This window comes from Numida meleagris, chromosome 8 (assembly GCF_002078875.1).
Source record: "Numida meleagris isolate 19003 breed g44 Domestic line chromosome 8, NumMel1.0, whole genome shotgun sequence".
NCBI lineage: Eukaryota > Metazoa > Chordata > Aves > Galliformes > Numididae > Numida > Numida meleagris.
This window is the reverse complement of record NC_034416.1, coordinates 2,396,512-2,411,690: the sequence shown is the minus strand read 5'-3', so window position 1 is coordinate 2,411,690 and position 15,179 is coordinate 2,396,512. Positions and strand designations below refer to the sequence as shown.

General features: G+C 45.6%; 1 protein-coding gene across 3 annotated transcripts in view; it reads left to right on the top strand.

Annotated features, from left to right (window-relative positions):
• MED12 (mediator complex subunit 12) overlaps positions 1 to 15,179 on the top strand; it is a 34,938-nt gene that overhangs the window by 6,463 nt on the left and 13,296 nt on the right. For all 3 annotated transcript variants that reach the window (XM_021405993.1, XM_021405992.1, XM_021405991.1), the window contains exons 8-26: positions 1,485 to 1,631; positions 1,922 to 2,021; positions 2,462 to 2,598; positions 3,251 to 3,382; positions 3,787 to 3,913; positions 4,523 to 4,752; positions 5,186 to 5,266; positions 5,511 to 5,684; positions 6,020 to 6,164; positions 7,098 to 7,216; positions 7,367 to 7,510; positions 8,279 to 8,442; positions 8,666 to 8,797; positions 10,179 to 10,406; positions 10,618 to 10,762; positions 11,037 to 11,157; positions 11,854 to 11,955; positions 12,670 to 12,783; positions 13,021 to 13,184. In XM_021405993.1, the coding sequence (XP_021261668.1) occupies positions 1,485 to 1,631; positions 1,922 to 2,021; positions 2,462 to 2,598; positions 3,251 to 3,382; positions 3,787 to 3,913; positions 4,523 to 4,752; positions 5,186 to 5,266; positions 5,511 to 5,684; positions 6,020 to 6,164; positions 7,098 to 7,216; positions 7,367 to 7,510; positions 8,279 to 8,442; positions 8,666 to 8,797; positions 10,179 to 10,406; positions 10,618 to 10,762; positions 11,037 to 11,157; positions 11,854 to 11,955; positions 12,670 to 12,783; positions 13,021 to 13,184 (2,706 nt within the window). The remainder of the gene's footprint in view (positions 1 to 1,484; positions 1,632 to 1,921; positions 2,022 to 2,461; positions 2,599 to 3,250; positions 3,383 to 3,786; positions 3,914 to 4,522; positions 4,753 to 5,185; positions 5,267 to 5,510; positions 5,685 to 6,019; positions 6,165 to 7,097; positions 7,217 to 7,366; positions 7,511 to 8,278; positions 8,443 to 8,665; positions 8,798 to 10,178; positions 10,407 to 10,617; positions 10,763 to 11,036; positions 11,158 to 11,853; positions 11,956 to 12,669; positions 12,784 to 13,020; positions 13,185 to 15,179) is intronic.

Genomic DNA, 15,179 nt, shown 5'->3' with positions numbered 1-15,179 from the left:
GTGTCAAGAGGGAGATAGGTGAGTTCTGTTCAGTGTAGTTGTTCATGGTTGTGTTTTTCTCCTCCAAGAGGAGTTACATGGGCAGGTGGATCCCTACGCAAGCACTGGAGATTAACACGCTCCTTTGGAAGGGGCAAAGCAGAGAAGCTTCCAGAGAGTGCAGGATGGAGCAGGAGGTGGAATGGGAGAGAGCACAGAGCTTGGGAATCTGCAGCTGCACAGAAAAACTGAGCTCAGGAAGCCCTGACAGGATCAAGAAGCAGCCAGCCAGCTCACAAAGAGGGTAGAAAGAGAATTCCTAGGTTACAGCTGACTAGAAGTAAGATTCTTTCTGTAAGAGCAATGCGTGGGTTATAAATAACCCCTTTGTATTTCTGCTAAGCCTTTCTTAGTCACTTTCAGTTTAAAATGTTACTGTTCTAGTTTCTGTATGGTAAAACACTGCTTTTTGAATATAAAAATCCTGTGTTTGGGAGTTCACTGTAGGGAAAATATGTGAATATATATAGACCTCAAAGATTTGGCTGATTTAGAGTCCGTGCATAACCTGCTTAAAAAGTTCAAATTACTTAATTACGGTTGGATTATATTTAGTAGGTGTCAGAAGAGCTTGTCTGAGAAAAGATCTACAGGTTTTCTGATCTGCAGACAGTAAATGAGGCTAAGGTGGAATAAAATCTAATAGCTGGAAGCTGGAGCTGGTTAAAGTCAAGCTGGAAACATGCATTTCTAACAGTATGATATTACCCTCTGCTCAGATGTCTCGAGAGTTGATGGATTCTTTGGTTTGAGTGTTTGTAGCAACCTTCATTGTGCATCTAAATGCCTGGCTCCTCGTGAGCTAGAAGCTTTAGGGCTGTATCCTAAAAGTCATTCAATGAAGTTTTGTCTGCGTGTGTGGGTGTCTGTACAAGATCATAAAAGAATGAGAGCATGTACAATAGTACTGTTATTCTAATCATACTTAGAATCGTAATTATTAAATAGTACACTGTAATGAATTTAGGTCTGTTGACTCCGTTTTCTTCTCACACTTTGCACTTGATGAGGACTGTAAGTCAGCGATGTAAATGGTGCTCTTAGGCCAGGGGAGCTGGCCTGTGTGTAGATGGCACGAATCATAAGAAAATACGATGTGTTCAGGAGCAGCAGGGAGATCTGCAGCAAAGTGTTGATGCTTTTGGGTAACCTGGAACTCCGCTCCTGGCTTCTTAAGCATACCTAGTCCAAGACATCAAATACAGCAAAAATACTAGTCTATTCCTTTCTATTCTGATGTAGTCTTTAGCTTGAAGAGTCATTCAGAGCTACGAGCAACAACAACCACAAAAGCCAAACAAACAACAAAAACTGAAAAATAGGAAATGCAGCATGACAAATATGTGGGAAGTATGATAAGGGGGCGGTTCTGCAGACAGTAATTTAACTTTTGAGTGTTTTGCCCTTGATTTGTTCAATGATACTAAATGTTCTGTTTGTTGCAGAGTATAATTTTGTGTTGCCCAAGTGCCCTTGTGTGGCATTACTCACTGACTGACAGCAGGATAAAGACTGGCTCTCCGTTGGACCACCTGCCTATAGCTCCATCCAACTTGCCAATGCCAGGAGGGAATTCAGCCTTTACACAGCAGGTGAGCAGTTTTCAGAAAAGGGAGACCTGGTAGTCCAGGATAATAGCTGTATTGTAATCTCTTTCAGGATTTTCTTTTCATCTTATGTGATAAGTGCAACCAGGGATGCCATCACACTCCCAAGGAATTAACTGCTCCCATTCTGCCATAAGCAAGATGGCGTCCCAGGAAGATGGGCAGAATCAAACCTCAAGTAGATCTATTGTCACCTGCTTTGTTTTCTGCTAATTTTTTACACAGGGCTTATAAGTGTGTCCTCTGGAATATTTACACAAGTCTGTTGCTTCTAGGTTCGGGCTAAGCTCCGTGAAATTGAGCAGCAGATAAAAGAACGTGGCCAAGCTGTGGAGGTTCGTTGGTCGTTTGACAAGTGCCAGGAAACCACAGCAGGTAACTTGCTGTAGGTTAAAGTTTTTCTCCCCTGTTCTGTGTTATCCTTCTAAGCTTCCTGTCTGATTATTTTCTTAATTTTTCCCATGTGCTTGCGTTGGTATTCACTGTCAACAGTGAAAAGAGCAAAATGGATATTTTTCAGTGCAAAATCTTGTGTGGGTCAGTTTCCCTTAGCATAGCAGGAGTATCTGTTACTGGAAGCTGGAAACTTGTACCAGAGGGTTGTAGTTTGTTATGCATGCCACGTTCTGATGCTTTCCTCTAACATCTGCTGTTGGCCTCTGAGAGATATGGTACTAAGCTAGATGGATCCTTTCCTGACTGGTACAGCTTTCTTTAGGCAATCTCCTGAGCACCAAGCTCTCAGAAGCTGTTTTACTGAAGAGTGTCTTGTAGCAGTTGGGAAACATGAATTTCTTTTTTCTGTTCTCTTCCAGGTTTCACTATTGGCCGTGTCTTGCACACTTTAGAAGTTCTGGACAGTCACAGCTTTGAAAGATCTGACTTCAGCAACTCTTTGGATTCCTTATATAACAGAATATTTGGGCTGGGTCCAACCAAGGACAGTCATGAGGTGCCTTGGGACTTTGCTGCTGGGCCCTGTCTTGCAATTGGCTATGTTCTTGTTTATATTCCATAGTTACTGTCCTGTATCTGTAAGAGAGCTGACGAGGTGGTGGCCTATGGCCAAGAGATGTAATCCCTGTTGAGAACGATTCTGTGCAGCCTTAAGTTGGGGAGGTGCTAAAGTGCCAGTGAGGGGTTGTGTGCTGGTCTAAGTGTATGCTAACAAATGCGCATGAGCCTGAGACAGTCCACACAGCTAATTGAAAAGAGTGACCTATTTATGATGTGCACTGCATTGGTTCCTGGAAGCGAGCTTGCGTATTCGGTATAATGCTGTTGAAAAACTGTTTGACTGTGTGCCTAAGATTCAGGCTTTGTAGATATGCTGCTGAAAGAGCTGATCTTCTGAAGCAAAGCCAGCCTGCAGTATTGCCAAAGGATGTGGCTTACCTCGTGGTACAAAGTGGAGTCAAACAGAGACAAAACAGGAAGGCTCTACCTTGACATCCGTGCCTCGTGTTAGGAAGAGTGGGATGTGGCAAACTTCAGGCTGTGCTCTACCAAAAGCGGGCTCTCTGTGACACCCAGCCTAAGGCCTTAGGGCTGCTCGCCTTTTCTTTTTGACTCACGTTCTCAAAGTAGTTCTTCCATCTCACCAGATCTCCCCAGATGACGACGCAGTGGTGGCTTTGCTGTGTGAATGGGCTGTCAGCTATAAACGCTCTGGACGCCACAGGGCTATGGTTGTGGCCAAACTCCTGGAGAAGCGTCAAGCAGAGATAGAGGCTGAGGTAAATCCTTATTCCTAGGAGACTAGCAGCAGCAGTAGTAAAGCAGAGCAGAGGTTACCTACCTTCAGTTTGTTCCAACAATGAAAAGCAAAGGCTGGTGGACACAATGCCTCTTAATGCTTGCGCTGTTAATTGTGGCGTTTGCTCCATCTGACCCAGAGCAGGTCGCAAGTTTTGTTTTCTGTGTTCCATTTTTTGGATGCTTCTGGAGACAGCTAGGTGCTTGTGGTGCAGAAGGAGCAGCGTGCTTGGAGACCTGTATAAAGTAACTTACAGAAACCTGTGTGATAGCTTTCCCATAAGTGCAAGCTAGGAGTAATCTCTTGCAGACTTCGTTTTTTGAGTTTATGGACATTGAGTTTCTCTTCAGGGGCAGTGATTGGTACTTCTGTCTGTTTCTGCAGAGATGTGGGGACTCCGAAGTTGTGGATGAGAAGGGCTCCATCTCGTCAGGCTCTCTCTCAGCAGCCAGTGCTCCTGTCTTTCAGGATGTTCTTATGCAGTTCCTTGACACTCAAGCTCCTATGCTAAGTAAGCAATAAGAATTTTTAATCTCATCATTTCTAGCTTTCCATCTTCTGCAAATTCTGAACTAGCATACTATTCTTCCATATGGAATTCCTTGATGTACCCATATTATCTCTCTGGCTTCCTTGCAATCCAGAGCATACTTTAGAGAGGAAGATAATGCAGAAGCCCCTCTGTTAACAGAATATTGACCAAGAATAAACAAGCATAGGCTAATCTGGAATTAGTTTGGGCTGAGAACTAGAAGGAAGTTTCTAACTTGTAAGTGACAAAGCTCTGAAGTGTTAATATTACAAGCAGATTAATTAAGAGGGGCAGGATACAATTCTGAATGATGCAAGAGACTGTATGTTCGTATACCCAGGGATGGCACTTTCAATCTAAAGTCCTATGCCTCTAAATGCAGACGTTTTCACTTATTTAACTGCCACCTATTGAAGGTGAGCTTTCTGGTTCTGCCTTCTGCTGCAGTCTCAGAACTGAGTACCAGTCACTCATTGCATTGAGATCTCTAGAAACATTTTCTCCGTGGACATAGCTGTGGTGGCTGCTGTTGCTTTTAGTGTTCCAGGAGAGCTCTGATAGCACTGTCTGTCTCTGCTGTCCTTTCAGCTGATCCTGGGAAGGAGAACGAGAAGGTGGAGTTTTTTAACCTGGTGCTGCTATTCTGTGAGCTAATCCGACATGATGTCTTCTCTCACAACATCTACATGTGCACCCTCATCTCCCGGGGTGATCTTGCCATGGATTCTCATGGACCTCGCCCGCCCTCACCCTTCGATGACCCTGCTGAGGAGCACGACAGGAAGGAGACAGAAGGAAACAGTGGGATCAAGCTAGAGGTGAGAAGACAAGAACCACAGCTCTCCTATGTGCTTCCTCTCATTCTGCTTCTCCACTCTTACCAGCTTTGCAGACTCCTTGCTATTACTTGCTGGAAGATGTACCAGTGACTCATGCTTCTCATTTCCCCAAGCTATTTCCTTAGCACTTCAGTTGCAAAAGTAAAGGCTTATGTTCTAAGTGGGTGGAAAGGTCTTGCAGAATGTAATGGGGTAGACAGGAAAATCTTACTCTGAGCAGCATATCAAGTGCTATGCAAGGCCTGTCTGTGTTGTCAGGTGTTTGTAGCGTGATTCAGACTGAGTTTCCTTTGCCAGGCACCATCCGTGTTGGCATACTGCTGTCACTGTCCAACATAGAAGTGGGGTAAATGAGTCCTGTCTTGTTTCCTGGTGTATTACTGAGAGGTAAAGCTGCTCTATCTGTTCTCAGGACACAGGTCTTTCTGAGCCCATGGACATTGACCACAATTCCAGCACGATCTTTGATGACATGGAGAAGACAGATTTTTCGGTACGTGCTTGCTTTTTCTGCCTGCTACTCAGTAAGCAGATCAGTGTGTTGTACTGGCACCAGGGACAGCACGTGCCTTGCTTTTGTGTGAGTGCTCCCTCTCTACTGTGGAGCCAATATGTTGGAATTGCCCAGCATGTAAGGTAGCTGACACTGTGAGAAGGTCTTCTTGGCTTCTTTCACCTGTCTGAAGTATGGCATGACCGTGTTCCCTAACTGCTCTGTTGTTCTTACACCTTCCTAGATGTTTTCTCCTCCAATGCATTGTGAATCTAAAGCCAGCCCTTCCCCTGAGAAACCAGATCCTGACAAGGAAGCAAAGCCTCTGCTGAAGGACAAGTCTGCAGAAGGAATGCTAGCATCTCTGTATGACCAGCCTCGACATATCCAGTATGCAACACACTTTCCAATTCCTCAGGTATGAGACCTGCTCACAACCCCTTTCTTTCTGCTGCCTTGTGCTCCAATAAGCAGGCTGCTGTGTTTCCCTGCTGCACTACTGTAAGCATGAACCTAACTGAACAGAGTTGAACCTGATATCTTTCTCTTCCATTACTGGGTGGGTGAGGAGTGCAGTCATGCTTTTCTGCATTGCTGCAGGAGAGTGATCTACTTAAGACATCTCTTTGCTTACTCCCAGAGCAGCTTCTGGGATGAAGCTTTCTTTTTGCTTTTATGAGATCCAGATGTGAAACAAGATTAAAGCATTCAGCTTGATAGTTGCTAATGCTGTTCTTTCTCTTGGTTCCCCAGGAGGAATCATGCAGTCACGAATGTAACCAACGGTTGGTAGTTCTTTTTGGGGTTGGAAAACAACGTGACGATGCTCGGCATACAATCAAGAAAATAACCAAAGACATCCTAAAAGTTTTAAACAGAAAGAGTACTGCAGAGACAGGTCAGTATTGCTTGAGCCACTCCTTTCTGAAAAAGGAGTGTCTTTCCAGTTGACTGCCTCCTTTGTCTGGAGTTTCACAATGAAAGGATTTCATATGATCTGCAGTGCCTGGCTGGCTGTATCAGTCACTGACTGTCTGGAGTGGTGCTCTGTTCTCAAATAATAATGAGCAGTGAATAAGATTTGTTTCCTCCTGCCTAGATATGTTTAATTGAACTTACTTTCTTCGGTAGGCGCATAAGTTGTATCAGTTTCAAAGTGAGACCCTGGCCAAAACCATGGGATTTTCTAACTTGATTTTCTTAAGTTCTACCATTTAAATCTTTGCACAAAAGCAATGAGAACTTTGCCTACGAATGTTAGGCAAATACCTTGATTAAGTGTAGTGTGCTGTTATACTAATCATGCTAACTATTTAGGGTGGCAGATTTGGGTAGCTGTGTCAATACCAATAGAAAACCTCTAATTTCTATCAGTTGAGAATCTGGCTTCGTTTTTTTCTCTTTTTATTAGTCTGATTCTTGAAAGATGACTTGAAATATGGTGTGATTTTTCAAAGATGGCAAGCTCTAACAAGATTTTGGGCTGAACCATCTCCAGTCCAGAACAACTGTTCTCACCAGGGAGTCAGTGTTTCTTCTAAATTAGGGGAAAAACTATTTTCCCCCTCCACGTACTACCTTCACTTGGGATAAACTAGATGTTAACCCTACTGTCATTCTCAGGGTAGAAATTCCTCCCTTGGCAGTTTATTGTTGTGAATTCAGAATGGTCCTTAGCAGTCTAGGGATGGAGATTCAGGTTCTTTGGCTGTACTGCTTGGCAGTGGCTGGTCTTGCTGAGGGACTAGCACGTGCTGATGGCTGAAGTCTATTCATTTTCTGATGAGGAAGGTAGACCAATACTGTTTCCCGGTCCTCTCAACTTTTGTAGGTGGAGAGGAAGGTCAGAAGAGGAAAAAGAGCAAGCCAGAAGCATTCCCAACAGCTGAAGATATCTTTGCAAAGTTCCAGCACCTTTCTCACTTTGATCAGCACCAAGTCACATCTCAGGTATGAAACCTTCAAGACTGCTGTCTTCCTCAGGCCCTGACTGTGTCCCTTTGTGTTACTGAGGACATCTTCCTGTAGAGAAAGGGCAATGGGGCTGCTGAGGCACTTCTGCCAGGGGAGATAGTACAGTGTGTCACCTTGCACTCGCAGGTATCCCGCAATGTCTTGGAACAGATCACCAGCTTTGCCTTGGGCATGTCCTACCACCTGCCTCTGGTACAGCACGTGCAGTTCATCTTTGACTTGATGGAGTATTCACTCAATATCAGCGGTCTTATCGACTTTGCCATCCAGGTAAGCACAGTGCTGAAGTGTTTCCTGGGGATCAGTTCATCAGCCTGAAAGGCAGCAGATCTGTGCTGTGATAGTTGGGCTTCTGCTGGGGTCCTCTGACCTGTGTCGTGGAGGTGGTCAGAACTGATGGTCATTGCAGTTCACCTGGGCTGCAGCTGGTAGGAATAGATTGTTTGCAGCAGGTAGCCTTACATGTCCTGTTGCAAGGATTACTCTTCCAGAGGTTTCAGGGTTGTTCTCAAAGGATTTACATTGCATCTCTCCAGCAAGGCCTTGTTCTGAGTGAGAAGGGGAATGTCTGTCTCTGGCTAGTTTCCTGCCTTGCTCTCCTGGAATGATCCTTGGCATGTGACAGCGCAGGCTGCCTTCTGGTTCCTGCTAAGATTGTTGTTGTTTCATAAGCCTTTGACACTTGTATTTCAAAGCCTTGCTACGACTGCCAATGGAATTGGGATTATAAGCCTTAAATAGGGGGGATCTCCATCCACAGTGAGGCTTGTGCAGGGCAGAAGTACCAGAAAAGCAACGTGCTACCATCTGTGGTCGTATCACTCTGATGCCCAAGCACTGGCCTGCTCTGTATTGCCTGAGACATTGTGCCTGAATGCTGAGCACTGACTGTTCCGGGGTTACATCTCCAGGCAGAAAGTGCACGCCAGTCCCTTTTCCTGGCAGGCCCTCTAGAATATGGGTGTGGTGTGCCTGCTCCATCTCTGACCATTCCTTACCCCTGTGGCTGTTGAAGGGTTTTTCTGTCATTGGGTGCAGTTGCTGAATGAACTGAGCGTGGTGGAGGCAGAACTGCTGTTGAAATCCTCCGACCTTGTTGGCAGCTACACCACCAGCTTGTGCCTGTGCATCGTGGCTGTGCTGCGGCACTACCATTCCTGCCTTATACTGAACCAGGACCAGATGGCCCAGGTCTTTGAAGGGTAAGGGAACCTTCCCCTCATCACGTGGAAGGGACTCGCAGGGAGTGGAGGTGTATCTTTGTTCTAAAAGGTGGCAACTTTTTTGTTCCTGAGGGTTCAGCTCACGGAATTTGAGGGGAAAGGGATTCGTTGTCCAGTGAGCACTGCTGCTGTGAACTCTGTGTAATGAGACTGTATTCCTTCAGATTTTATGTTGCTGCAGCTTTGTTTTGTCTCTATGCAGCCTGTGTGGGGTGGTGAAACATGGCATGAACCGCTCGGACGGCTCCTCAGCAGAGCGCTGTATCCTGGCCTATCTCTACGACCTGTATACCTCCTGCAGTCACCTGAAAAGTAAATTTGGGGAGCTTTTTAGGTGAGTCTGAGGCAAGTGGAGTGCTGTGGGTGCCTGCCAGTATTAGTACCTTGGTGTAAGCTCTGTTTGTGATCTTGTTTGGTGGAACTGTCCGAGAGATGCTCTCGGAAGGGACCAGAAGTTTTGGGATGCGTGCCTGTTTTGTCTTCTCCCACTGCCCTTGCTCTCTATTAGTGTTTCAGCGCAGGTGTTTGTCAGGGATGTCTAAGCTCGGGTGTTACCCCCGTTGAGGGGCTGTGAGAGTTGTTTGCCCCTTGGTGTGGGCTGCGGGCTGGCTGGGCTCCTGGCTGCTGGGTGCCTTTGAAGTCTTGTTTGACAAAATTGAAAGCAGGAGGAAGTGCATTGGAGTTCTTCACAGCAGCCATCACACAGATGGAAATGAGAAACATGATATCAGTGTAACCGAATTCCCAAAAGCTATTCAGCAAGCCTTTAATGTAAACAGCTACAGATAAAAGGGAATGTCCTTTTGCAGGCAAACAATAGATTGGAGGTTGAGACAAGGAATAGGAAGAAGCTTCTGTTTTGAGGGTGATCCCTCTCTGAGGAAGCCCCGCAGGACTCTGCTAGTGCTTATGTTCTTCAACGTATCAAAGGTTGTACAAGTGCTGATGTCAAAATTTTTGATAGAACTGTTGTTAATCACATAAAATTCAAAGTGCCTGCAAGTCAGTAGAGCCCAGTGGTGATGGCTGGATGATAAACTGGCAGAGGAAGTTTAGTGTTTCTAGACAAAATAATGCACATAGGATTGTCCTCATTGCCTCCCTAACTCTACAGAGCAATGGATTTTTATTACCACTCAGATAGATGATCTTGTGGTGGTAGTAGATACATCAATGAAAATGCCTTCTCAGTGTTCAGTAGCAGTCAAAAAGCAAATGTTAGGTATTGTTTGAAAAGGAATGGAAAACAGAATGGAGGTCGTTGTTAGGCCACCATATAAATCATGGTGCAGTTGGGCCTTTTGTTTTTTTGGGAACCCGATTCCAAAAAAAAACACAAGGTGAAGTTAGGTATGGAGGATGGTGTGTGGATGGACGAGCGGTGGGTTGAAATGTGGTTGGAACATGCCTGTCTTGCTCTTAAACCCCTCTGGGCATCAACTGTCTGGCCACCAAAGGCTGAGCTAGATGCTTCCCCAGTCTGAGCTGGAATGACCCATTCTCATGCTGTGCTCACTGTGCCCTCCCAGTAACTTCCAAGTTCTCTCACAACAAAGGAACACCCTCACTCTCTGGGTAAGTCTTTGTGGTACAAACTGATCTCCACACAGTCTTGCCCAGGGCAAGGATTACTCAGGGTTGCTTTGCTTATCAGAGTTCAGTGGAAGCAGGGTTGCTTGTTTTGTGCTCCTCATCTTCTTTCCTGTCCTGTTTAGTGACTTCTGCTCCAAGGTGAAGAACACAATCTACTGCAACGTTGAGCCATCTGATTCCAACATGCTATGGGAACCAGAGTTCATGATTGACACTATTGAAAATCCATCTGCACATAACTTTACATACACCAACCTGGGCAAGAGCCTAAATGAAAACCCAGCAAACCGCTACAGTTTTGTCTGTAATGCACTTATGCACGTGTGTGTGGGGCACCATGATCCAGACAGGTAAGAAGCAGAGCTTTCATGGTTCTCTTGAGACAGACAGCTCTTTAGGTGAGGATAAGATAAAGACAAGGACAGTAGCCTTTGCTTGGCTGTCTTGGGGAGAAAGGAAGAAGGAGCCAAAGCTGAGGTGCCTTAGGAAATCACTCCCCAGCTGTGTGTGTTGAACAGCAGTGTTGACCCTCTGCTTTTTTGTTATTCATTTACTTCACAGAGTGAATGACATCGCCATCCTGTGTGCTGAACTGACTGGTTACTGCAAGTCTTTAAGCGCCGAGTGGCTGGGTGTGCTTAAAGCTTTGTGCTGTTCCTCCAATAATGGGACCTGTGGTTTCAATGATCTCCTCTGCAATGTTGATGCAAGTGCAAACATTCGAAAGGGGGAAAGGAATTGAATCAGGAGTGAAGGGATCCATTGGGAGGAGGTGGAAATGAACAAGGGGTGGAAGCTTTGCCTTCTGGGAAGAGGGAAAAGGCTCTGAATGCCAGAGCTACCTTTTGGTGCTTATTGCAGCCTGGGCTGACCCTGGGGTTATGGGTGCTTCTCCTGCTAGCTCCTAGTCAGGCTCAGGAATTGCTGACAGAGGGAATGAGGCAGAGTCTGTTGTGATCACTGGCTGATCTCTCTTCTAGGTCAGTGACTTATCTTTCCATGATTCCTTGGCCACCTTTGTTGCCATTCTCATTGCCCGGCAGTGCTTGCTGCTGGAGGACCTCATTCGCTGCGCTGCTATCCCGTCACTCCTCAATGCTGGTGAGTGTATCCTTGCAGAAAGCTGGTGCTGGTCCCGGTGCTGGCACAAGAGACTGTGCTTAGTGAATGCTTAGTGAACCCCATCGTTGTGAAACTTGCATCCGGTTCTTACGTTATAGTGTGGTACTTGAGAATTGAATATTTTGCTTTAGAGAGTTTCTGGCTTTTTTTTTTCCTTCAAAAACTGGTTATGCTAAGGTTTTTTGAGGTCTCACCATCTGGAGTCTGTGGAAAAGCTGAACTAAGCATGGGCAGATGTGATCAGCCACACTGCCTGACCAGTGCACTCAGCCCTGAATTCCAGCAGAGCAGTAACTGCTGATGATGAGGTTCGGGTTAGCATTTTGTCTACAGCAACCAGCTGACCACTTGAGCCTATAGTGCCAGAGCCACTCTGCCTTCTTCTGATACCAGCCTTCCCAGTTTGCTCTGGGGACTGCAGCATCCAAACTCTTGACAGGGTGAAGTGGGAAAGATGGAGCAAGCAGAATGCAGCGTGTGTCACTGGGGATAATGCTGATGTATTTGCTCACTTGCATGTTAATTGCAGCACATGCTCCCTGTCTGCGAATACAATAAAGCTGCTGCAGCTTCTTAACTGGCTGCTCCAGGGTGGTGGACTGTGAATAGCTTTTGGATTGAGAGTCAGCTGTCCCAGCACTTAAGAAATCTCAGTTGACTGTTTTCTTTACACAGCCTGCAGTGAACAGGACTCTGAACCAGGAGCGCGTTTGACCTGCCGGATTTTACTCCATCTGTTTAAGACTCCACAGCTGAACCCATGCCAGCAAGATGGCAGTAAGTGAATGAAAGTAAAGTCTTTCTTTATTGTGAAAGTACTGAGGCACTTGCACCCCAAGAAAAGAGATGCTGGACCCTATGATTAGAGGTCATGCCCTGCCTGCTTAGAATGAAGCAGGCAAAGCCTCATACACTGCTTTCTGCAGAGGACAAAGAACAATATCCTTCCATTTATGTCACTCCGTGGTAGCCTGGCATGTTGGGGGTAGAGGCTCTGGAGGCCAGTAACCCACCAGTAGAGATGGCTTTGCTGTCACTAAGCCATTAGTGTAATGATCACTTTTTTCTTTTTTTCTTGTCTAAAGCTTTGTAGACCCTCTTAGCTTGGTGCCAGAAGCTGTTATTTTACATCACTCCCTTTTTGTCTGATGATGGAACCAGTCCAGGAAGCTGTATTTGGCTCCTCATCAATATCCTTATAGCTCAGATCTCTAAATCCAGCCCATATTCTAGGTTAGGGTACTGCTGGAGTTCATGTCACAGGCACTGCTCCCCATTTGGATTTCATGGTTCAGTTGTCACGGCATGATTGGCACTGTGCTGCGTGAAACTTAATTAAATTGACCCCATGTTACAGCTGAAAAAAGGTCTAGCCTCAGGATTCTCTAGGCTTGGTTCTGTGGTACTGGCTGGTGCATAATACAGGCAGCTCTGGAGTCTGTGCTTGTCTTTCTTCCTGAGTGCTGCCCTTCCCTATTGTCCTCTTTGCAGACAAACCCACGGTGGGAATCCGTTCTTCTTGTGACCGTCACTTACTGGCAGCTTCCCAGAATCGTATTGTGGATGGAGCAGTCTTTGCAGTTCTGAAGGCTGTCTTTGTTCTGGGTGCGTACCTGCCTGTGTTAGCCTACACCTGTAAGAACCCTTTGGGGAGGCTGTAGGAGACAGCACTGTTTTGCATAGGGGTAGATGTGCTGGCTGTAAAGACCAGAGGGGATCTGCTCTGTTGAGTGTGCAGAGAGATCACTGGTTGCAGAAAGTTTTCAAAAGCTCAGGGTGTTTTGGGGGTCAGGCTTTGGGTTTGGCATTGATGATTAAGTGATGCTTGCCCTTGCCTTGTAGGAGATGCAGAGCTGAAAGGCTCTGGCTTTTCTCACCCTGGAGGCGTTGATGATCTGATGGATGATGAGCTGGGTACCAGGAAGGCTGGTGGTCGGGTAGTAACTGTAGAAACAGCTAGCCTGGATATTTATGCCAAGTATGTGCTAAGGAGTATCTGCCAACAGGTGAGTGTGTCCCATCTCTGGGCTTGTCCTTATCCCTGCTGCAGACAGGTGCATCCTGTCTGGCTTTCTGCAGTTTGCCTTTTGCAGGTGTTTGAAGTATCAGTAAAGAACTGGATGTGGTTCTGCCAGGTGATGGCGCTAAGGATTGCTCACCATTACAAAAGGCAATGGGGGGGGGAAAAAAAAAGGAAACAGCTCTCAAGAATTAGGTGCTGCAGTATGCGGGGACTGCATATTCCCTTTTGCTCTGGCAGCAGCACAAGGCTCATGTCCAAGGAGGGGAGTGCTGTGAGCAGTTTGCTGAGATGTGTGCTGGAGGCAAATAAGATAAGCTTAAGAAAGACAGCTTGTTGAAGTGATAAATTGTGCCTCTCAGAATGCAGCTTAAGTGTTGCTTGCAGCTAGGCTGTTAACATATCCCTGGGCTTTGCAGTGCCCTGTTCAGTTAATTAAAGAAACAAAACCAAGAATCTTTTGCTTATCCCTATTCTGACAACAGCACTATTTCTGTTCCTTTGAGGAAAGCTGACATTTGAAGAACTGAAACTTGGCTGGTAAGGTACTTGGTTGCAGACTGGAGGGACTGTTACCTCTACATAATGAAAACAGGTGCTGAAGGGTATCTCTGGCTGTGGTTACAGATTTGTTATGTCAACAGGAAAGATGCAGCCATGAAATTTGAAATGCCCATCCACTTAGTGCTGTGCTCGTGCTCTGTGATGCAGTTGTTTATTAAATGGCTCGTTATACAGTAGTGTTACCAGCTACCAAGGAAGAATTGGGATTGCACGTTTAAGAGCAGAAATACAACAGAGTTGGTGCTGCTGAAATCTGGCTATAGCATTAATAGAAGTAGATCTTCTCTTGCTGGTCCCAGCCTGTGTATGAAGGACTCACAGCAGGTAGAATGTGTGTGCACGCATGTGTGTGGGAGGGAATAACAGTGTGCCAGTTATCTACCAATTGCTGGCAGAATTGGTTATGTAAGAATAAATATTTGAGCAGTCACCAGTGAGTACCACCAGATTGTGCCAGAACTCCTGCTATAGAACTGTAAAGGGTGAGTAAAATGATATGTTTATTACTAGCACCTCCAGTGCAAGCAAGAGATGCTCCAGAACTCACAGGATCAATTCTGAAATGGCTGTGAAATGCATTAAGCCATAGATGGTGATGGCTCAAACTCAGAAACTGTTCTGTCTCATATTCAGTCATGTATTTTGTTAGTCATGAGGGCGTGGGGGACAGAAGTAGATTATTAAACATCTAACTTATTTCTGTAGGTGCTAATGATTTATGACCAAACTATTGGTCATAACAGTCTGCCCTTTATCCTGTTCAGATTAGTAAAGGTAATAGTGATTGACCTACTTTGAGCAGATTAATTCTTAGAGCTGTGATAAGCCACAGAGTTGAGAGTATGAACCAAGAGGGAGGCTGAGTCAAAGCTGCTGACTTGAGTCTGATGGTTGGGGTAGTAGAGTTGTCCATAATGCTTGGAAAAGGTGCTCACAGTGCTCTCCTGTGAAGAGAGAGGAAGAGATTACTCTGATTCAGTAATACAGACCCTGTGAAGGTGACTGTCTTATAAAGAAATGTTGGAGAGAAAGAGACTGATAGTCTCTTGAGGACAAAGGTGGTAGTTGACTTTGTACTGGCTTGTGAGATTATCCCAAGAAAATGGATTAGAGACAAGCCCCACTGAATTCCTGCAGAAAGCCAGGCAAGTGGCAAAACAGGTCTTCCCAGTGGTGTATGTATTATATGCACAAAGAAGAGAGGTTTCCAGAAGAATGGCATAGTGACAGTGAAGGGAAGAAATGTGATAGGTGCTGGAGGAATCAGCAGATCTGTGTGTATTGGCAAAGCAGAAACTTTGTCTGTGAGGAGGTCACTGAAGGCTTAGGCTGTGCTTTCACAAGGCTTCCAAGTCAGACTTTCCCAATCTTCATGCTTTACTGGGTGCTTAGACTCTCCTTTCCTCTGGGTGTCACT